Source organism: Pteropus vampyrus, unplaced genomic scaffold (assembly GCF_000151845.1).
Source record: "Pteropus vampyrus isolate Shadow unplaced genomic scaffold, Pvam_2.0 Scaffold76, whole genome shotgun sequence".
In the NCBI taxonomy this organism is placed as follows: Eukaryota; Metazoa; Chordata; class Mammalia; order Chiroptera; family Pteropodidae; genus Pteropus; species Pteropus vampyrus.
The window spans coordinates 3,648,758-3,674,171 of NW_011888857.1; the positions used below are offsets into that span (position 1 = coordinate 3,648,758).

The following is a 25,414-nucleotide window of genomic DNA, read 5'->3' on the forward strand; positions in this document are numbered from 1 at the left end:
TATTTATGATAAACAATTGCCTAAGGAGATGTGACATTACTGAAGAGGCAAACTTCCACTTTGCATATCAGAACATTAAATTTTATCTCTTTACTTTTGCTGTCTATCAATTTTGATAGATTGAGTAAAGAATGCGATAACCAAAAATTCTGTGAAAAATTTTAAGGTCCACCTAAATGATAGGTATAGTGAACTATCCCCATTGCATCTAGCATAATTAATTCTATTGAACTTTTAATGGTTTTGAAAATTTACGTTGTAATCAGACTTAAAAAATAATTTATATTAAAACTTTCTCTTAGTATTCCTGCAGATCATGCTATGTGTTACAAAACAGTAGTTGGAAATAGTAGCTATAAACAGATGAAATTTGACTAAATGATAGGTATAGTGAACTATCCCCATTGCATCTAGCATAATTAACTCTATTGAACTTTTAATGGTTTTGAAAATTTACGTTGTAATCAGACTTAAAAAATAATTTATATTAAAACTTTCTCTTAGTATTCCTGCCGATCATGCTATGTGTTACAAAACAGTAGTTGGAAATAGTAGCTATAAACAGATGAAATTTGAGAAAATAAAATAAAAATAGTTACACTTGTTATACAATCCAGCCTCTTTAGAATGTGATGATTTTTACAAACCATTCCTCATTCAACACGGAACATATGGCACTGAGGTTCTGAGAAAAATATATCTCTGATCAGAATTCCCATCATTAAATTTATATTTATCCAGCACCTTAAAAATTTCCTTTTACATTTCAATACTTATTCCTTTCTATTACAAAATGTTGCTTACACAAAAATGTGTATTAAAATATTGCAGCAATCACAAAAACTCAATAGAAAAATAGCTACATTAAAATAAATATTACAAAATTTTAACCAGAAACAATTTTTAGTTAATTCTTATCCATCAAAAGATTCTAACGTGTAGGGCATAGTTTTCAAGAGTATATGCTAATATGCCTAATATTTCTCTTTTCAGAGTAAATTAAACACATGAAGGTCACTTCAGTTGGCATAAGGATATCTATGTGAACAGAGAAAAGGAAAGAGAAGTATAAAAAGGAGAGTAAGATAATGTTTTTGATTTCTCCTAGTCAGCCTTTAATACATGTTTATTGAATGACTATAAATATATACATGCATGATTATATATGTATATAACTATATAACTATACATACATACATACATACATACATACATAATCCAAATGAAAGTGCTGATACAAATATTGTATTTGTTGTATATTTTGATTTGTCCATGAAGAACTGTCTCATAATTTTCGATGAGAGATTTCAAATAAAAATTATTTTTAAAAGTTTGCAGTATAGATTCATCATTATTTCTTCTTATTTAAAAACAAAAATTAGAAAAAATAATTTTATAAACTTCTGAAGATATGTAATACTCTGCCAATACTAAAAAAATACAATTTCAAATCCTAGCAAGTGAGTTTTAAGCGATATTAAGTAACTTTAAAAATCTGGTTATGCATACTATATTTGCTTATGAACTATGGGCTGTGACATAAATAGTTTAATATAAATGAATTTAAACACAAATCATATGTCATGTATTCATGAAATAGTAAAGATATATAGATATGATTAGTGTCTCAAAAAGAAAACCATAGAAACTGCAGACATTACATAGTAACATATACAATTTTTAAAACTAAATGAATATACGAAATAAAAATATCAACTCAAAATTATTTGCAGTTATTAAATTGTATCTTAATAAGCAATGAACTAAAACTTGTTAAGAACTGATGTACTATACAATGACATCAATACTACATACCAAATGATTGGTAGAAGGCAGTTGATACGGAAATTCAGAAACAAAAAACAATTGCTTGTTTTATATTCTTCATATTTTATTAGAAAAGTAATGCACATTCATTTCAATAATCAGTTTTTATTTTCTATAAGTATTGTTTGAATTTCCCAAAACCATTCTCCAGAGTTAACTGTTTAAAACTCATTCGTGTTAAAAAGTGGGCAGAGTACCTGAACAGACATTTCTCCAAAGACATACAGATGGCCAACAGACCTATGAAAAGATGCTCAACATTATTAATCATCAGGGAAATGCAAATCAAAACCACAGTGAGATACCACTTCACGCCTGTCAGAATGGCTATCATCAAAAAGTCAACAAATAACAAGTGCTGGCAAGAATGTGAAAAAAAGAGAATCCTCCTACATTGTTGGTGGGATTGTAAATTGGTGCAGCCTCTATAGAAAACAGAATGGAGATTCTGCAAAAAAACTAAAAATAGAGCTGCCACGAAACCCAGAAATAACATTTCTGTGTATTTACCTAAAGAAAACAAAAACACTAATTGGAAAAGATATATGAACCCCTATGTCACTGCAGCATTATTTACAATAGCCAGGATATTGAAGCAACCTAGGTATCTATTGATAAATGGATTAAAAAAAAATGTGTCATATATAATGGAATATTACTCAGCAAGAAAAAAGAATAAAACTTGCTATTTATGACAACATGGATGGACCTAGAAGATATTATGCTAAGTGATATAAGTCAGACAGAGAAAGATAAGTACTGTATGATTTCACTTACATCTGGAATCTAAAGCAGTTATTTACAAACCTATACAGTCTTCTCCTCAGTTCAACAGCTATAAGAGTTGGATATTACTTTTCCTTGTAAAAGAATGAGGAATCGTGCCACTTGACTGTTCAAAAATACAAAGCTTCATCCTGTGCAAGGCAGACAAGCATTATGGGTCAAACATAAAGACAGAGTCTAATGGATAGAAGTTATTACTCAAGAATGAGAAATGGAGCATGACCTCTTGTTTGATTTGTTTTGTATTCTAGTGTAGGGTAGTGATATATTTAATAGAGCTTGTGCTGCTAAAGGTAGAAAATTTGTTCGGTATTTATGATAAACAATTGCCTAAGGAGATGTGACATTACTGAAGAGGCAAACTTCCACTTTGCATATCAGAACATTAAATTTTATCTCTTTACTTTTGCTGTCTATCAATTTTGATAGATTGAGTAAAGAATGCGGTAACCAAAAATTCTGTGAAAAATTTTAAGGTCCACCTAAATGATAGGTATAGTGAACTATCCCCATTGCATCTAGCATAATTAACTCTATTGAACTTTTAATGGTTTTGAAAATTTACGTTGTAATCAGACTTAAAAAATAATTTATATTAAAACTTTCTCTTAGTATTCCTGCCGATCATGCTATGTGTTACAAAACAGTAGTTGGAAATAGTAGCTATAAACAGATGAAATTTGAGAAAATAAAATAAAAATAGTTACACTTGTTATACAATCCAGCCTCTTTAGAATGTGATGATTTTTACAAACCATTCCTCATTCAACACGGAACATATGGCACTGAGGTTCTGAGAAAAATATATCTCTGATCAGAATTCCTATCATTAAATTTATATTTATCCAGCACCTTAAAAATTTCCTTTTACATTTCAATACTTATTCCTTTCTATTACAAAATGTTGCTTACACAAAAATGTGTATTAAAATATTGCAGCAATCACAAAAACTCAATAGAAAAATAGCTACATTAAAATAAATATTACAAAATTTTAACCAGAAACAATTTTTAGTTAATTCTTATCCATCAAAAGATTCTAACGTGTAGGGCATAGTTTTCAAGAGTATATGCTAATATGCCTAATATTTCTCTTTTCAGAGTAAATTAAACACATGAAGGTCACTTCAGTTGGCATAAGGATATCTATGTGAACAGAGAAAAGGAAAGAGAAGTATAAAAAGGAGAGTAAGATAATGTTTTTGATTTCTCCTAGTCAGCCTTTAATACATGTTTATTGAATGACTATAAATATATACATGCATGATTATATATGTATATAACTATATAACTATACATACATACATACATACATACATACATAATCCAAATGAAAGTGCTGATACAAATATTGTATTTGTTGTATATTTTGATTTGTCCATGAAGAACTGTCTCATAATTTTCGATGAGAGATTTCAAATAAAAATTATTTTTAAAAGTTTGCAGTATAGATTCATCATTATTTCTTCTTATTTAAAAACAAAAATTAGAAAAAATAATTTTATAAACTTCTGAAGATATGTAATACTCTGCCAATACTAAAAAAATACAATTTCAAATCCTAGCAAGTGAGTTTTAAGCGATATTAAGTAACTTTAAAAATCTGGTTATGCATACTATATTTGCTTATGAACTATGGGCTGTGACATAAATAGTTTAATATAAATGAATTTAAACACAAATCATATGTCATGTATTCATGAAATAGTAAAGATATATAGATATGATTAGTGTCTCAAAAAGAAAACCATAGAAACTGCAGACATTACATAGTAACATATACAATTTTTAAAACTAAATGAATATACGAAATAAAAATATCAACTCAAAATTATTTGCAGTTATTAAATTGTATCTTAATAAGCAATGAACTAAAACTTGTTAAGAACTGATGTACTATACAATGACATCAATACTACATACCAAATGATTGGTAGAAGGCAGTTGATACGGAAATTCAGAAACAAAAAACAATTGCTTGTTTTATATTCTTCATATTTTATTAGAAAAGTAATGCACATTCATTTCAATAATCAGTTTTTATTTTCTATAAGTATTGTTTGAATTTCCCAAAACCATTCTCCAGAGTTAACTGTTTAAAACTCATTCGTGTTAAAAAGTGGGCAGAGTACCTGAACAGACATTTCTCCAAAGACATACAGATGGCCAACAGACCTATGAAAAGATGCTCAACATTATTAATCATCAGGGAAATGCAAATCAAAACCACAGTGAGATACCACTTCACGCCTGTCAGAATGGCTATCATCAAAAAGTCAACAAATAACAAGTGCTGGCAAGAATGTGAAAAAAAGAGAATCCTCCTACATTGTTGGTGGGATTGTAAATTGGTGCAGCCTCTATAGAAAACAGAATGGAGATTCTGCAAAAAAACTAAAAATAGAGCTGCCACGAAACCCAGAAATAACATTTCTGTGTATTTACCTAAAGAAAACAAAAACACTAATTGGAAAAGATATATGAACCCCTATGTCACTGCAGCATTATTTACAATAGCCAGGATATTGAAGCAACCTAGGTATCTATTGATAAATGGATTAAAAAAAAATGTGTCATATATAATGGAATATTACTCAGCAAGAAAAAAGAATAAAACTTGCTATTTATGACAACATGGATGGACCTAGAAGATATTATGCTAAGTGATATAAGTCAGACAGAGAAAGATAAGTACTATATGATTTCACTTACATCTGGAATCTAAAGCACATAAAAAATGAGCAAACAAAACAGAAACAGACCCATAGATACAGAGACCAAGCTAATGGTTGCCAAAGAGGAGGAGGTGGGGGGAATAGGTAGAAAAAAATTGAGTGCCATGGGATTGACTTTGATTCTTTACCCCCAACCTTCCCCCAAAACTAAAACTCATTCACATATTTTATTATGCATCTTACAACAAAGACTAGAAGCAGGTAAGAATGATTGTGGTTAAACAGCCTAATTAAAGAAAAGAACTAATATATTTTTACACTACAATATTTTGAAAGCAATTTTGTGTTTATTGAAGGAGGATTTTTTCATGCATATCATTCACAATTTTTTTCTGTCAGAGTTTTAGTTTTCTAGGGCCGCTGTAACAAATTACCACAAATTGGGTGGCTTAAAATAGCAGAAATTTATTCCCTCCTTTATGGAGGCTGGGTCTGAAATCAAGGTGTCAGCAGAGTTTTTCCTACTTAAGACTCTGAGAGAGAATCTATTCCATGTTTCTATCCTAGCTTTTGATGGCTGGCAGCAATTCTCGGTGTCCCTTGGCTTGTAGTTGTATCACTCCTATCTCTGACTTCATATTCCTGTGATGTTCTTCTCTTTGTCTCTCTCTCTTCTCTTAAGGACACCAGAAATATTGGATTAAGGGCCTGCACTTATTCTTATTCTCTTATTCAACCTTCATATCATAGTAAAAGCACCACACAGTCAGATCTGGTTTCGTTCAGTAGATGAGTTCCCTACTAGATGTTCTTATGGTACCTGTACTGCTTCTTTGTAGAATTTACCACTATGTCAATTTTATATTAATTTTTCTGATTATTTAACTACCATCACTCTCCTCAACTTGACTATAAACTCTATAACACAGGTAATGTGGGATATGTGTATTTTACTCACCTTTTTTCTCTATCAAGCTCAGTAATTGCTGAATAAATTAGAAGTGCATATTTACATATAAAAAGTTGATATGTGAATTATGAATCAATCTCATCAATTTATTAAAAACTCTCTACCAAGTGAACTCCTGAATAAACATTTTATAATTAGAATTCCTATCTAAACATTAAGGGTGCATTGATTTTAACATTTGGAATACATCATATACATTTTTATTTTAAATAGACTTGGTTGAATTATTTTGAATAGCTCAATTAAAAACTGTAGGATTCAAATGATGAGAGATTTTATTATTTCTCAAAGACATTTTTGGCTATTAAAATAAACACAACTGACTTTAAAATAAGTTTTGTGAAATTTATTAATTGCTGCAACAGTAAGTCTTCATTTTTACTTTGGAATATATAAAAACATGGCATATATAATAAGAAAAAATATCTTTAAAACAGTGGACACTATAATTTCAACAATAAAATTTATCAGTATGATGCATTTTAAAAATAAGACTTGATAACTTAAAAATGCTTAATATCTATATTTGAGAAAATTATAGTAATAATTATTTATTCCAATAATGATTCATTCCATAATCATTATTAATTTTTTGAGTCACAGAAATTCTGTTGCAAATCTGAATATCTAAATTCAGAATTTAGGGCATACAGATATAATTATAATCTCTTTCTTTTGACAGCTTAAGCTTACATAGTTAAATGCACATAGTATTCTTTTTTTTTTTAATTTCCTGGTTAGAGATAGGACATTTCAAAAGTCAAACATAATGCTAAGATAAACACATTAATCCAATTTTGAGATGCTGCTGCTCTTTGAGTTGAACTTTCTGTGTCATGCTAATATTCCCTGCATATATAGATATCTATAGATATCTAATATTCCCTCTCTATATAGATATCTATATCTATATAGAGAGGGAATATTATATCTCTATATTATACCTCTAATCTAATATTCCCTCTATATATAGATATCTATAGATACATATAGATATAGATACGTATAGGTACGTATCTATATCTCTATATAATATATATCATATCTATCTATATATATTATATACAGATATATATATCATATTTTTTTGTATTAAGTTGTTTAGGAATAGTGCATGCAAAAAATAAATAGAAACTGTGATGGAAAACTTGAAGAATTAGATGATAATGACTTTCTCATAATTTGATAGCTGCTCTAAGCTTGGCTGAGCGCCCTCTGGGGTTATCCTGTACATCCTGATCTTCTGGAGTAAGTACCTTCTTGTGTATCAATTTCCACATTAAAGGGGCCCTTCCTACAGAGACTCCTTCCTTGTTTTCATGATCTGAATCCAATTGTGGTGTTTGTATCACCTTCTGTCTAGCACTTAAGTTAAACTTTTCCGTCATGCTTATCCCAAGCAAGAATCGTTTGACAATGCGATCCTCTAGTGAATGGAAGGAGAGGGCGACAAGGCGACCACCAGGTCTCAGAAACTTCTGAGCTGTCTTCAGTCCAGTGTAAAGTTCATTGAGTTCATTGTTCACAAATATGCGAAAAGCCTGGAAAGTCTTGGTAGCAATATGGGTAGATCGGTGTAGCAAGTCTTTTCGTGCATATGTAGCAGAAGGAGGAAATGCACCTATAAACAGATTTTGTGAAAACAGGAAAAGAAGATAGATAATATTAATATTTACCATTGTAAATATACTGGTTGTGTTCTATGTGTATATACTTAAGGCACTAAATTTCCTTAGAAAACTGGCATTTCATCCATTCTTCTCCATTTTATTTCCAAGCATTCTAACAAGGCTTAAAATTATTGTATCAGAAACATCTTTCATAACTCATAAAAGAAAGTGAAGTCAAACAGGAGTAGAAAAAAAGAAGTCTCTGCTACCCCCAAATAAAATAAACAAAAGAAAATTACACCTCGGCACATTATGATCAAACTACTATAAGTGAAAGATAATGAGACAAATCTTGAATACAACAAAGAAAAACTATACATTACATAAAAGAGAACAAAAATATATCAAGTTAATTTCTCATTAGAACAATGGAGCTACAAGATACTGAAATAATATTTAAATTGTTGACAGAAAAAAAACTGGTCTTCCAAGAAAAGATTATTCTAAAACTAGTCTTTAAAATTAAAAATTGAAAGACATCTTCAAATAAATTAAAAATAAAAGAATTGCTAACAGGTCTGCATTCAAAAACTGCTAAAACAAACATTTTAGGACAAAGTAAAATGACACCAGGTGATAACTTGGATATATAAAAAGTAATGAAGAGAATTTATGTAGATAGTAGTCTTTAAGTAAAATTATAACACAATAATTTTTAGTTTATAATATAGAAATATAAAATATAGATATAGGTAAGTAACATATATGATAGCAATAGTACAAAGGATAAGAGTGGGTAAATGAAACTATCCTGTTGCAAGGTTCTTATATTTTACTTGGAGTTAAAGTTGCATTATGGTCCCTAAAGAAGTCAATAAAAATAATGCAAAGAAAGAAAACTAATATGCTAATAGAGAATAAAAATGATCCCCAAAAGTAATGTTTAACACACAAAAAAAGAAAACAAAAATGAGACAAAGAGAAGACAAACAGCAAAATGGCAGACAATAAATCCAAATATAAAGATATTTTCATTAAATATAAATATACTAACACTCCAATAAAATGCAGATTGTCTGACTGAAAGAGAGCAAGACCTAACTATGCATTGTCTATAGAAATGCATTTGAAATATAAAAACATGCATAAAAATAAAAGCAAGCAAAAGGCTATGAAAAGATATACCATGCAGACAGTAAACTTAAAAAATCTAGAGAGACTACATTAATATTAAACAAAACGAACTTTTAAAAGAGAATCACTAAACCCAAAGAGGAATATTTCTTATTGAGAAAATAGTCAAGACAGCAGGAAGATACATCACAAATGTATGTGTACCAAATAATATAGCTCCAAAATTTAGCTGTTATCAGAAAAAGACCCACATTTATATAGGCAACTGAGTTTTGAGCAAGTTGTCAAGTTAATTCAATGGAGAGAGAATAGATTTTCAATAAAAGTTAATATCATAAGATGAACTTCAACCCATATTGCACACTGTACACAAAAATTGATTCAAAATCAATCAAACCTAGGAGTAAACACTGAAACCAAAAAATATATATCTGACAAAACTCTCTTATCAAGAATATAAAGAAAATCTTACAACTTAATAATAATAAACTTCCTACTTGAAAAAAGGGAAAACATTTTAACAGATATATTGCAAAAGGTAAAACAGCCAATAAACACATGCAAAGATTTTCAACATCGTTATTAGTCATAGAAATGGAAATTAAAATCATAATGAAATTCCACTACATACCCACTATAAACTGCTAATTCCTAGAGAGATACAAACTACTAAAACTGACTCAAGAATAAAGAGATAATCTGAATGGACCTACTACAAATGAAAGAGTTGAAGCAGTAATCAAAGTCAACTCACAAAGAGAAGTCCAGATGGTTCTACTGATGAATTTTGTCAAAATCGAAAAAATAAAAAGTACTTCATAACCTCTTCCAAAAATTGAAGAGAGGAGGAAACACTTCCCAAATTATTTCTACGAGGCCAAAATTACCCTAAAACTAAAACCAAAGACATCACAAGAAAATTATAGATCAATATTTCTTATGAATATAGACATAACAACCCTTGATAAAATATTAGCAAGCCAAATTCAGCAGCATAGTAAAAGGATTATATACCATGACCAAATGGGATTTATTCCTAGAATACAAGGATGGTTCAACACCTGAAACTTGATCTATGTAATACACCACATTAACAGAATAAAGGAAAAACATGCACATAACCATCAAAATGATTCAGTAAACACATTTGAAAAAAATTTAACATGCTTTTATGACCAAAAAACCCCAACAAACTAGTGATAGAAGGAAAGCACTTCACCATTATAAAGGCCGTATATGAGAACCCACAGCTAACACATATCAATGATAAACAACTAAAGCTTTTTCTCAAAGATCATGAATAACACAAGAAATGATAACTACTTTCACTATTTCTATTCAATATAGTACTGGAAGTTTTAGTCAGAGCAATTAGATAAGAAAAAGAAATAAAAGGCATCCAGATTAGAAAGGAAAAAATAAAAACTATCTCTGTTTGCAAAGGATATAAGCTTATACATAAAAAACACTAAAGGCTACACACACGCACATACACACATACACACATACACACACACACACACACACACACACTGTTAGAACTAACAAATTAACTCTGTAAAGCAGTAGGAGACAAAATTAACAAGCAAAAATCACTTGTGTTTCTATATACTATAATCCAAAAATGAAATTAAGAAAACAATTCAATTCACAATAGCATCAAAAAGAATTAAATATTTAGGAATAAAGTTAACAAAATAAGTATAAAACTTAAGCTATGAAATCTATATAAATTTTCTGAAATTGTTTAAGATGGAAATACTCTCCAAACTCATCTAAGATTCAATACAATCTCTATCAGATCTCAGCTGACTTTTTGGTACAAATTGACAAGCTGATTATAAAATTCATATGGAATTGTAAGACACCCAGAACAGCCAAAATGATCCTAAAAAAAAAAAGAACAAAGTAGGAAGACTCACGCTTATGGATTTTAAAACTTACTACAAAGCAATAGCTATAGAGACAGTGTGGTACTGGTGCAGCAATAGACATAGCAATCAACGAAATATAATTGAAAGCCCAGAATAAACTCATATAGTTATGATCAACTGATTTTTGACAAGAATGCCAAGACCATTCAATGGGGGAAAGAAAGGTCTTTTGAACAAATGGTGCTGGGACAACCAGTTAGCTACATAAAAAAGAATGAGTTGAATTTTTAAATCATACACAAAAATTAACTCGAAATGGATCGAAGACCTAAATGTGAGAGCAAAAACTAATAAAAATACTAGATGAAAACACAGAGATAAATCTTCATGACTTTGAATTTGCAGAAAACTCAGAAGAAAAACCCCAAATCACAAGCAACAAAAGAAAAAAATAGATAAACCGGAATTCATTAAAATTAAAACTTCTATCCTTCAAAGGACATCATCAAGAAAGCAAAGACAACCCAAAGAATGGGGAAAACATGCCAATCATATATCTGATAATGAATTTACATCTAGAATATGTAAAAGAAGCAAATTACAAAATAAACATGTATGATACTATGTATATAAGATTTTAAAACATGAAGATCAAAAGAGACATGCCCCATTTAGCTTTCAAGGTAAACAAAAATGTTGATTTTTAAACAAATTAATAACTATGATTTTCCTTAGTTTTTCCCCATTGGCACACAAATATGGTATTAATGTTCAATGAATTTACACAGGAATTTTTATTTGATTTAGTAGCTTGTTCTCAGAGAATATTATCCTATAGAGAAGTGATCTTTCCAGTCCAGATTTCCTATGAATGAAGATCTGAAAGCATGACTGCAACCCTGGCACCTAAGTCTCCTTAGCATGATTCTTACAGCAAAATAAATTATACAAGACTAGTATCTTAGTTCACATGTCCAGTAGTAAAGTACATTAAAACACACCAGATTAATATTCTTAGGGAACTAGAAAATGGAAGGAGAGAAATAATTTACTAGGGAGCTAAGAATCTGGCTGTCTAAAGTTAACCAAATCAGTGTTATGAGTTCATTCTTTCCTCTACAAAAACTACTTTGCTGAAAAGCTAGAAAATGTTAGCCACTAGGGAATTTATCTTCCAACAACCAGGTCTCTCTGAAACAAAACACAAAGTCAAAGCTGAAGAGGGAGGTCAACTTCTTTCCATGGCTATTCAATTTCTCCATTTTCCAGAGAGAGTTTTAGTCATTGGAAAATGTGTTTCAAAACATTCTAAGGATCTGAACAAACATGCAACTCTTCATATTGTAGAGCTTAATTTAGAGGACATTTTCGGAAGGTTGCATTACCGAAAACTTTGTGTGATTCAAACCTTGCATAATTCAACACTAATTTTCTCAAAGGAGAAATATAACATAAAATACATTTTAAGATGCATGGATTTCATGTAAAATAGGAGGTAAACATTCACGAAGCACACGGATCAACAAATACTGTAGAATATTTTCGCTTTAATACTTAAAATTTTTTAAACATTATCTCTAATGTTTTATAGAAATTAAAAGCATAGCTCAACACGATAGAAGCTTATTCTATCACAGTAGTTCTAAAATAAATAAGAGCATTGGTTAGTTTGACATGACAAAGGTATTTCTGTTTACCAGCTAAAATGGCCCCTTCCTGTGGCAGAATTATTGTTTATAATTCATCTAGTCAGCTAGCTGTGAAACTAAGATTCTTGATGAATTCTTTTAATTAGAGAATGTTTTAATTTCAAAGTTTTCACATAAAGTGAGACTTTATTAATATTTTATATTATGTAACTTCAAGTTTTATAATTCATATGCACATTTAGTACATCCACACTATATATGAATTTGGAGCTGACAGATTAATACCACTGTGAACTGACAAGCTTTTCTTTATAAAATCTAATTAGGCCCTGCCAATGTCATATCATGAAGAAAGAAAATAAGAGCTTCCCTTTATATTTAGAAATGGATGGTCTTGAAGATAACAGGATTAACTCCAATCCATGAATCTTTTCTTCTGGGTCTTTCTTACTTTTGTTTAGGGAATTTTAATCTGAACTATGTCCAGTGGGTCTGCTGAAAAGAATTGCTAGGTGTGGTCCTGTCAACTTCCTCAAGTCCCATCTTTAGGCACCAAGGAGATGACAATGGATTGCAATGGGCAATGTGTTTTGTAAGCTTACCATGCTGTTCTGGGGATCTAAGGCACATACCCTCCCTTATTTTACATAGGTTCAATTTCCAGGGTTCCCCTTCCTTTACAGTGGCACTTTGTGGCTATAATTTATAGGAAGAAAGGTTGACAATGAAGACTGTGTAAAATAAAATAAAAAAGAAACAAAAGAATATAAAACAGCATATGGTAATAGAAATTAAAGTAGTAAAATAAAACATCAACTGGCAATGATACAAATACTCAAAATGACCAAAAAAAAAAAAGACAATCTTACTATTAAAGATTAAGCAAGGAAGGTTCTTCGTTTAAATTGGAAAGTTTAAGGGAAATCAGTAAATGTCCTGTGCCTCTGAGGTAGTAATGATGGGTTTCTTTCTGAAAGTCACTGGTCAGAGAACGAGAGACAGAATCCTCTTAGGTAATCAAAGATGAGGTAGGGACATCTACCAACAAGTAATCAAGGAAAAAAAAAGGTTCAAAAACTATACCAGATCCAATGCTTACCCATGTGCTGGACTCTGAATCAGGCCCTAGGAAGAAAAATATTAATGAGGCCTGGTCCCTACCCTCAAGGAGCTCACTGTTTTGCAATCCTTCTTCACCTCTTTCCCATCTCCTATATCCTGTTATCAAAAATAGAAACTGGTCTCTGCTTTCCCATTTCCTGAGTTTAATCACAATATCTTGTATGGCTAATTCATTTGATTAAGGCATAGAGTAAGACAGAAAATATGGACTCGATCACAATTTGGGCCATTTAGTTTGGTACTGAGAGAAAATCTTTTTGGTTTTATAGTCCATCAATGGACTTATTTAACACTAGGCCAATGTATATTAGTTCTAAGTGGGTAGAAGTGTGCTTACCCCTAAGTGTAGCACTGATCATGCTTTACTGTAATTACTAGTTTACTTGTCTGTCTCACTTGACTCTGCTCTCCTTGTGAACAGGAACTGTTCATGTTCATTCTTAAATCCCTTGCACTTAACAGAGAAGCTTGTGATTCTGAATCCTGATTGCACAATAGAGTCACCTGTGGACCTTTTTAAAAAATAAAGATGCCTGGCCCTAGTCCAGACCTACTGAATGAGTTTCAGAGGTTTATTGCACAGGAATCACTACTTTTAAAAAGCTTCACAGAGGATTTTGACTTGCAGCCAAGATTAAAAACTACTATAGTAAACACTCAGTAAATGATTGCTGAAAAGATAATGAATAGATAATGAATTTAAAAAACCCTAAATGGATAAATGAATAAAAATCCAGAAGCATTACCACAAAGAGTTTCATTTATATCATTGGATGGGTATATAAAGAGTATAATATTTAATCGCATCAGGGAGAACATATTTTTAGTCACAGAAAACATTATGAACAGAATGTAAAGTTAGTGTCATAAAAAGGGCCCCATCCTATATCCTACTTTTTGGCCATATGTAATTGTGGGTATAAAATTATAATTTTAATGGGGCAATTGAACTTTCAAATTTGCTAGTAATTTCATTGTCTCAATATAACTGTTTGCATGATTAAATGATATCTGGATACCGATTGGGAATGTCCTTACTGAATCAATCATTTGTACATGCAATGGAGAACCTGCAAATAATTTTAACCTTAAGAAATGCAAGTTTGCAAGCCCTTATTATCTGAAATGAGCAATATGCAACTTTATTTTCACATATTTCTTTTAAAGGATAAAATAAGACATAAAATATAATGGTAAAATTTGAAAATTTATGTTTAAATAAATTTGTGAAGATCTTCAGTGATTTAAGTTCAATTTTCCCCCAAAATTAATGCATAATATTGTTAAGATTTAATGTAAGCTTTATTTTAGTTAATGCCTATGAAATTCTAAACTACAAGTTTTCTCAATTCTTCAGAATAACAGAACTGCTTTCCTCTTAATACTTCAATAGCAAAATTATAGCAGTAAATTTGACTACAAAAGGAAATTAAAAGCTCATATACATTTAATAACAAGATGTTTTCAAGTTACGTACTTTCCAAAAATGAACATTTAAAATTAAATGTACATTAAATTCATTATGAGATAAGTTCTAATTTCAGTATAACTTTGAGACATTATTTAGCCCTTAACTTCTCTCACAGTAATGTTGGAAAAACTGACAGAATGACATAGCTGTTCAATCTCATTAGAAGCACTGCATTCTCACGTTCCAGAGCAGGTTCACTGTTGTTATTTTTTAGGTTTCCGACAGTTTCATATCCTTACTCTTTTCCTTCTCTCACATCAGCAAATTCGGACAGCTCCATATGTGAAATGTGTCCAGAACCCATCACTTCTCACCAACTCCATTACTATCTTCCTAGTCCAAGTCATCATCATCTTTTCTACCACCGAAGTGATCCTTTTCATACAAAAATTAGATCATGCCATTCCATTGTTCAACAAGTCTAGTATCTTCCTATCACATAAAATAGAAACTGAAATTTTTGTACCTTGGCCAAATGTCCCTATGTCATATGCAACCTCTGCTTACTACCGCCCCCATTTCTCTGACCACATCTCCTGACTTTGAGCTCTGTATTTTTAACTGAACCATGGGCATGGTCCTATCTGAGTCCTTTGATTTGTACCTACAATATCTGCCTTCACATACCTGGATGGCTTACTCTCTGCTTCCCAAATATTTGGGAAAGTCTCTTCCCAAATATCATGGAATTAGAAAGAAAGTCTCTGACTACATGTATGAAAATAACACCCTGTCACTAGAGTCCCCTTACGTTGCTTTATTCTTTTTCATAATACCTCATAGGGGACAAATATTTACTTGTTTATCATGTCCTCCTCTGTTAGAATACATACTTAGTGAAAATAGAGACTTTGTTCACTGCTATAAATTCTTTGCACCAAGAAGAGTTGGCACATTAAAAAAAATATTGCATTTGTACTTTAGAGTTATATCATTGTTAAAAGAAAAAAGCAAAAAGGTATATCATCAGCTGTATATGAAGTAAAACATTAATGTCACCACTCCTTAAATTCTACCCCAAGATACAAACAAAAGGTACATTTTCTAACATTTTTTCTTGATAGACATACATGAAATTTGTATATAAACAAATATATAGCAGATATATTTTGTGAGAAGGTAATGATCTGCACAGTGATCCGAAACTTGCTTTGTTTACTGACTTTAATTTATAAAATAATTTCAGTTGCATAGATGTATTATAATTCATTTTGTTTGTTCATTTAACAAATGTTTGTAATGTCAAGCACAGTACCAGCTAACTGGGAATACAACAGTAATTAAGATAGAGGCAGTTTCTACTCTGGTATGGAGCTCGTATTACCAACACAGCAGGGATATTTAGAATGTTTTCTATTTTTGCTATCACAAAAAGATGCTGCAGTACACATGTAAAATGGACATTTTAAATTTCTACAAGGCAAAAATCTCCACAAAGTAAACAGACAGTTACAAACTGAGAAAAATATTTGTTACTGTATGTGAAGTTGTGATAGTAGGATTAGAGTTGTTAGGTCAAAAGTTACTTATGCCCATTTAAGTTTGGATCAATACTCCCAAATTTACTCTCTAAATAGATTGTATCAATTTACTTCTATCGATAGTATATGAGAGAGTCCATCTACCCACATCCTCACTAGTCCTAGAAACTATCACTCTTTTTAACCTAATCTAATATTAGGCAAATGATAGTTAACAGTTGTTTTAATATGTGTTTCTTTGGCAATTAGCAGAATTTGGAATCTTTTCAAACCTAATGGCCATTTGATTTCAGCTATGAATTGCTTGAACAAATCCTTTGTCCATCTTCTTAATGTGATGTTGCTTTTTTCTTTATTGATTTGGAAGAGCTATTTATAAAATAAAGATATTAACCCTTTGTCTCTCATACATAGCTGCAAATATTTTTTTCTAGATTGTAACATTTTCACTTTGTAGGTTTTCTGCCATACAGAAATTAAAAATTTCTATATAGCTTTTTTTCCATGTCTTTTAGGTTTTATCAAGTTTAAGAAGCCTTTCCCCACTCTAAGATTATAGACAATCAATTCTGTTTTCCTGGTGTATTTCTGGTTTTATTTCTTATATTTAAATATATAATCCACAGGAAATTTATTTTTTAGTGTGGTATCAGGTAGGAATATAACTTCATTTTTTAAAAAACTATATAGCCAGTTGTCCTATTGATTAAACAGTACATTCTTTACTCATCTGGAGTACCACTTTGGTTATATACTACACTTTTATATGCAAACAGATCTGCTTCTGGATTCTCAATTGTGTTCTATTGGTATATTTCTCTATTTTCCTGCCAAAACCAGATGATTACTTTTTATTTTTCCAGTACATTTTTCTATCAGGTGGGGTCAGTCCCTCTCCCAACATTACCTTTCTTTTCAAATTTTCTTGGGTATTCTTACACATTTATTATTCCAAATTAAAATTAGAAACAATGAAGTATATCATAATAAATATTTGATTGGAATGGCAGTAAATTTCTAAACTAATTTGAATAAAGTTTACTCTATCATAATACCAAAACCATCCAGGGAACATAGTATTCCCATTAATATTTTACATGTCCTTTATTAAAGTTTAATAGCTGTCTTTACATAAGTCATGGTCAGGCTATTTGTAAGTACTATGTTTATACATATACATTTTAATCATCCCTATGGAAAAGCATAAGAAATGACAATACTTATATGAAGACAACATGGTGTAATAGAATGGCACTGAACTTTATAAAGGAGAAACTAGGTTCAATGATTAGGTCTTTTCCTTTTTATAAATGTTCAATGTGGGGCAAAAACACTTCTGAGTTTGTTTCCCTACTGGAAGATGAGATGATAACACTTCCCATAGCATTACTGTGAAGATTAAATAAAGAAAATGTTTAGGAACACCTACTGCATACTTGGCATAAAGTAGTCACTTTATGAATGTCACTCACATTTATTTACTTACTATTCTCAGTTGTAAAATGGAGTAGGTGATGACGGAGTGTGATATATTAATATGAGGGGGTGTGATATATTAATTTGAAGTTTCTGCCAAACTAATTATACTTTCATCCTGGATTAATAGAGTAGATAGGACAGAGGGCCGTTAAACACCCCTGAAGCATCTTCCGAGTAATGCTTTTTGGATTTAGGCATCAGACTAAAGACTAAAGCATCCAAAATAAAGTATAAAATTTTCTCTATGTACAAATTAATGATATACTTCTAAGTTCACAAAGTTGTATGTTGGCCTTAAAAGTATAAAGACTTAGTATGGCATAGGATTGAGAAATCATTTAAATTTTTGTTTTTAGTTTTACCTTGACTATTTAATAACTGATGCTAAGAATTGTAAAAACCCTAATTGCATTAACCTAAACCTTCAAGGTTATATTTACCTAGCCAGGAGATTATTTTCCATAGTTAAACTTCTAGATTCCTCTTGCCACCTAAGTAAACAACCTGTATTCTGGCATTTTAAACACAAAATTTCTCTATTCTTTTCTTATTTCTTTGCTTTAGTTTTCACAGAGCAACTTTCTGCACAGGTTATCTACTTTCTCAAGCATAGTTCCACAAGGATAAAATGTATTTGTGAGTCCTTTTAAACCATGTCCTTTGTTTTCATGGCTCCGAAAAAAACCAATATATTTAGTCCATTTATTAAATGAACAGTATCTGAGGCTACCACTAAAAATTGTTTAGATAAAACTGGCATCAATGATATTTGGTAATTCAGTAATTACATGCTGAATAATAATACATACTTCATTTATGCAATATATGTTATCTACCATTCACTAAACATGGGGAATTAAAATGTTTATGAAGACATAGTTCTTGATCTTAAGAAATTCAAACCCAATGAGAAGATATGTGAATACTGGAAAAGAGGCTATAAAGAAAGACTGTACAACTATTAAAGAGGATAAGAAAAAAAGAAAATAACCTTGACCCCCCCACTCCCATATAGACAACCTTGTGTACTACTGCACCTTCCATTCCTAACCAAATACCAATGTGTCTGTTTTGTCAAGTGAGTTTGATAAATGCAGCAGGCAACACTCATTTTTGGGAGATATATAATGCCCATCAGCATGGTAAAGTTCTGAGGATAACTATTTAATTTTGTTTACTTAGCATTTCTAAGCTTTTTGAAACAGAAACTTTTAATTTTTAATAACTATCTATTCCATAAAATTTGTTTTCTGGGTAACACACTTGGGAACATAGTAAAAGTAGGTTTTGTGTTAATCACTTTCCACAGATCTTAATTATGTTATTAAATCCCTATAGTAATTCTGAAAGGTAAGACGTAAATATCTTTATTTCCATCTAAAGGTGAAAAACTGAGGAGTTAAATATCTCTTCCCAAGTTCACAGGAGTCAAATGGAAACTCAGCTCTTTTTAACATGATGTCCACCACTACAGTCCCCTTTTTTGTACCACAGAGTGAACCTAACGTCTCCAGAAAAAGGCATAACATTTCTGGTTAATTCAAGAAGCACACTCTCAGAAGGCCAGGGCAGCATTAGTTCATTGAAAACAAATAAGTAAACAAATTTATTTTACTAAATAGTTTCTAATTTTTCAGTTTCCTGAGAATGTTCTTGAGTTTTCTTGTTGTTAAGTGTGCCCAAAACAAGGTAACAATTTTAAGATGGTATATTCACCAAACCATATCATCTCTTTTTCCCTGATTAGAATTTAAGGAAGTTCAGATGAAATCACGTGGTTTAGAGTGATTTCCAGAAGCTCTGATTCCATGTCTGGTGTTTTATGTAACAAGCTCATTTTCTGGGAGAAAAGAAGGAGTGTGGAATCTTTACTCGAAGCCTGAATAGGCTTTTACCGAGAGATGTTGTAATGGAACCCAAATCACTTTGCATCAAGTTGCAAGAGTTTAGCTTTCTCGCCACATTCCCCTTGGGGAGATGTGTATTGTCAGGCCTGGAGACTGCGCATCTGGTGAAGGCAGTAACTGCCCTGGTCTCTTATCCTGGGAACAATAATGAATACCTTTGGCTTTTGTCCTTTTTGTTCTACTGAAAGTAAGGTATTGTTAGCTCAGGTTATTAGGCCTTGTGTTGGTCGCCCTTTTTCATCAGTTTTCTGGATAGTGGGTTTAAAAAAGAAACAGTTGCAACTGGTGCCATTACCCAAAACGATTACTGATTACCATGTTTTTGATTAAGAATATAAACTCATCCAATGCAGTATATACTGACTCACTTGCAAGAAGGGGGCCCTTTACAGTCGTTTTTATATTGTAAAAATCAGCACTTAATATTCTGCAGCAAAGTAAAATGAGGGGAAAAGCTTGTGTACAATTAGACATAAAGGGCTTAGATGGCTAAAATCTTGGGAAATAAAACCTAGCCTTTTTTTTTTTTTTCTTTAAAGCTTCTTGAGAAATGGTGAGAGAAGAATGATTTTCCATACATTTGTTATTATGTATTTCTTGTAAACACATGGTTTTAGCAATGACAGAGCAGTGCTCCTTACTCTCATTCTTAATCTAGAATGTCTCTTCTTACAATTTACATCTACTCATCCTTAATAGTCACTAAGGAGCCATCTTCTCCAGGAAGATTTTGCAATGACTTTTGTACAAATTTCATCAAACTATTTATCACTCTACACTACATGTCTATTAATCTCTAAAAAGTCTGAAAAACTTTTCTTATTTTCTTTTATATCCCCACTTCCAGATCTAAGATCTGGCGCACAGTAGGTGGCAAGGGGGAAAATCCACTAAATAAGAGAGACTCACAATTTCAAACAAAGATAAAGATGTACCATAAACAGTATTGTGAATGTGGAAATGCATGAACTCCCTAAAATCTTTGTAAGATTTTGTGTGTATGTGCAGTTTTATGTGGAGATACTCTAGGGCTTCTACCAAATTCTCAGATATACAAGGGACTCCAAAGTAGGAAAAGTTCTGGTGAAAACAATGAATTTAGTGAGTTTTCAGCTTACAACACACCACTGTTAATGATACTACCAAAAAAAAGCCTCTGCATTCATTTAGTTATGTTTTGTTGTATTTTTTTTTTCTTAATCTGGGTATATCATCACCACTTAGCACATCACAAGCATGGATTGATAACTCCCTTCATGCATAGCAGCAGAAGTTGGAAACTATAGCAGTGAATACTCAGTTTTCCTCTGATTCACAAGAGATTTCATATTAAAAGTAGAGAAAACCTTGCTTAGTAACAGTCTGTAGTACATATAATAATAGAACACATTTGTATGTGGAAATGGTAGATAAATTTCATTCATAAAAAACACCATCCTTCTAGATAAATGACTTGAAGTCCCAGAGAGAAATTATCATTTTTAGTTCTGGGATATCCTTATGCTACTTACACTTTTTAAAATTTAATACATTCACATGTTCAAATGTATTGAGATTTTTAAGCTTGTGAATGAAATTAGCAACGTGCTGTGGCTGTCAATGTGATACATTGCAATTCTCCCTGAGTGGTAGGGTTTAAAAATTAATTCAGCTCTTGCACCTGTTTGCCGGCATTCGTCTGTTGAATTTCCATCACATTTAATAAGTCGCTGTGACGCAACTCATGTCCTTTTGCCTGGGCTCCTTTAATATAGTGTTAAATTCTCACCCATCTAAAATTCAAGTAATATTACAGATTTCAAACTGTTAATTAAAATCCGTGAACTTGAATCGTTCTGGATAAAATTGGCTTTACTCAGTGAGGTTCTTTTTAAACTTCTTCAGAGTCTCATCTAATCCTCAACTCCTACCAGGTTAAGTCTGATGACAACATGATCTCACTATGGGTGGCTCAGGCTTACAAATCCTCATACAATAGGGAAAAATCAAGTTATAGGCTTGAGCAGAAAAGGTAACAAGAAATATTACCTGCTGAGATGAAATAAGAAATTTAGCTCAGAATTACAGGAAAGGATTTATATCCTACATACATTATTTTATAATAAAATTAATTGTATAGTACCTATGTCTTAAAATGCTTACCAGGATGAGATAGCTCAAACTGAATCATGATTCCTAATACCTATTTCGTGGTCAGTATTAAATTTAATTATCAAATCTTTAAGAAGGGATTGTGGCCTACTTGCTAGGTACTGTGAATACAGAGCAGAAGTCTAAGGAGGAGGTTCTGGCATACTTAAAACCCGTAATCAGATACTTTATTTGAACTTTTAGAAATAGTCTATAGGGCAGGCAGTACTGACTTCAGAGTTGGGTCATCTGCACTTCCAGGAGCTGGGAGATAGTAAGAGGAAAGGTATTTAACAATGCTTCTCTTTATCTTGTGAGGTCAGCACATACTCATAATTAATTGTCATGTTCCAAGTTCCTGCAGAAAACAACCTGCAATGAAACACTTCTCAACTGTATTACAATGGCTTTTTAAAAAATATTTATCTCTCCAACTGAAATATAAGCTTCCAGAAGGCAAGGATTGTGTGTTATTATCATTTTTCTTATAACAGGCATGTTGAAAGACTAATAGGTCACCTAACTGAATTAAAGAATGATTAATTTCTCCAGGGGTAAATAGCACATGAATTTTAATTAAATTGTAGATTATAAATAGCTCCTTTTTTTTTTATCTTACCACATCTAATTCTAATATTGAACTGCCCCCTTCTATCTTTTATTTTTCTGCCTGCTTTAGCATACTAAATTGCTCTAGAAGCAATGCTTTAAATAATGTCCAGTGAAGGCTTTTGGTTTCTAGAAGGATGTGTATCCTTTTTGAAAAACAGCATTTCAAGGGCTTAAAGGAATATATATGTGCCGTTAACCTCACTTAGAGAATTTATACTAAAAAGGAAGTAGACCCCCCCAAATCCCTTAAATATGCACAAAAATATTTATTATATGGCTTATAATAAAAGATCCCACTAAAAGGTAAGCCAAATATCTAATAATGAGAACATGATTAACTAAATTATAGTATTTCTTATTGATATTTGAAATCTTAAAAGTATCAGAAGAATAAAAAGACCAACTATGAAATAATGACAACTATACTTTTCATCAACCATAATAAAAGAGACAATAAAATATCTTAAAAGTACTGAGTGAAAATAATCATAAACCTCTTGATTCTATATCCAACTAAATTATAATTCTAATGTGAGGTAAAAATAATGATAAATTTAGACAAAGTGTGAGAATACATCATTTATAGAGTCTCACTGAAAATATCTCAAAATATGTACTTGTGTAAGAAGAAAAATGAAGTGGGAATTTTAAGCTAAGAAAAAAAAAATGTAAATGTTGATACAGCCAAGTAAGTACTAACTGCGAAGACTACTATCTAAGATCTCTTTTTTTTGTTAATTTTGAGAAGATGAAAGCTTTGTCTTAATCACTTACGTGCCTTCATTAGTACCTAGTACAAAGTGGACTCAATAAATATTTGATGACTAAATGAATGTGTAATGTGTTTATGAAATAGGTATCTTATCTCAATGTTGGGTCAAATTCCCTACTTGGTAATGAGAAAATTGAAAATATAGAAGACTGACCTAGCATTGTATGACATATTGAACCTGATTTACCCTTTAGAGAATAGGAAAGATACTATAAGTATCAGGAAAATTATTAGTTACTATAAGTATCAGGAAAATTATTAATTATTTCCCTTATTATTATAGGTCTAAGTTTACCTAACAACAGAAAGTGCCTATATGCTGAAAAAATTCATTGGTTATAAGATTTTCTCTATGAGTTGACTCTAGCCTCACCCATTTTTCTAAACACCACGAGTTTTATGAAGAAATGGACAATGATTTATTTATTCAAGAAATATTTTGTTGATTGTATCCTTTGATGCACAAAAGTTTTTAGTTCAAATTGTTTAATTTTGCTTTTGTTGCCTATACTTTTGCCATATTTTGCCATATTCAAAAAATCATTGCTAAATCCAATGTCATAAAGTTTTCCCTTAGGTTTTGAGGAGTTTAGTTTGGGTCTTTAATCCATTTTGAATTAATTTTGGTATGTGGTATAAGATAAGCTTCTAAGTTCATTCATTTGCAGATGGATATTCAGTTTCCCAAAACCATTTGTTGAAGAGACCACTGAATGGTGTAGGCACCAGTACTGAAGATCATTTGATCATATACATGAGGATTTATTTATTTCTGGCTCTCTATGCTATTCCATTTGTCTATATGTTTTGATTGCTACTATCAAAAAAAAAAAAAAACCCAAAAAACAAAAAACAGAAAATTATAAGGTTGGTAGGGATGTGGAGAAGTTGGATCCCCATGCAGTGTCGGGATCCTAAACTAGTTATAATCACTATGAAAAACAGTATGACAGTTCCTTGGAAAATTACAGATAAAAGTACCACATGATCCAGCAATCTCACTTCTGGGTACATACCCAAAATAATTGAAAGCAGAGTCTCAGAGAGATATTTTCACACTCATATTCATAGCAGCATTATTCACAATAGCCAAGAGGTGGAAGCAACCCAAATGTCTACTGACAGATGAATGGATAAACAAAATGTGGTATGTACATACAATGGAATATTATTCAGATTTAAAAACAGAGGAAATACTGTCACATGATATAACATGGATGAACCTTGAGGACATTACACTGTGAAATAAGCCGGTCATATTAAGACAAATATTATATGACTCCATTTATATGAGGTATCTAAAGTAGTCAAATTTGTAGGCACAGAAAGTAGAATGATGATTACCAGGGACTGCGGGGGAGGGAGGAAAAAGGAGTTGTTTAATGGGTATAGAGTTTCAGTTCTGCAAGATGAAGAAGTTCCAGAGATCTGTTTCAGAACAGTGTGAAAATTCTTAACATTACTGAACTGTACACTTAAAAATTGTTGAGATGGTCCATTTTTTTAAAAAAGAAATATTAATTGAATATCTATTATAAGCCACATTCTATATCAGGTCTTGAGGATGTAGCGATAAAGAAGATATACCTAATCCTTGATCTCATAGAGTTGATAGTCCAGATGATAAGAAAGTAATCAAATGAATAATTATAATTTGGAAAATGTAGAAAGTCAACAAAAATTTTCTATTGCTTACTGTGTGTTCTATGCTATTAAAACAAATGTAAGAGGAGATTTTCTGTTCTTCAGTTTATAACATGGTAGAAATGATAACAAGTTATTAAAATATGTGAAGCAATATATACTAATGTAAAGATTACAGGAATAAAATAAATTAAAATGTTTGGGAAATGGTGAAATTGCTAATATTCTTGCAAAAAATAAAGAGATAAGAAAAAGATAAGACCATTTTTTA

The 25,414-nt window shown here is 31.2% G+C and overlaps 1 protein-coding gene across 6 annotated transcripts in view; it reads right to left on the reverse strand.

Moving 5' to 3' along the window:
• Positions 1 to 7,334: 7,334 nt before the first annotated feature.
• The window catches only part of METTL15 (methyltransferase like 15), a 151,852-nt gene continuing 133,772 nt past the window's right edge, over positions 7,335 to 25,414 (reverse strand). For 2 of the 6 annotated variants that reach the window (XM_023532073.1, XM_023532072.1), the window contains one exon: positions 7,335 to 7,879. In XM_023532073.1, the coding sequence (XP_023387841.1) occupies positions 7,434 to 7,879 (446 nt within the window). In that variant the 3' untranslated portion in view covers positions 7,335 to 7,433. The remainder of the gene's footprint in view (positions 7,880 to 25,414) is intronic. The other 4 variants (XM_011362560.2, XM_023532074.1, XM_011362562.2 and 1 more) reach the window with 4 other exon arrangements.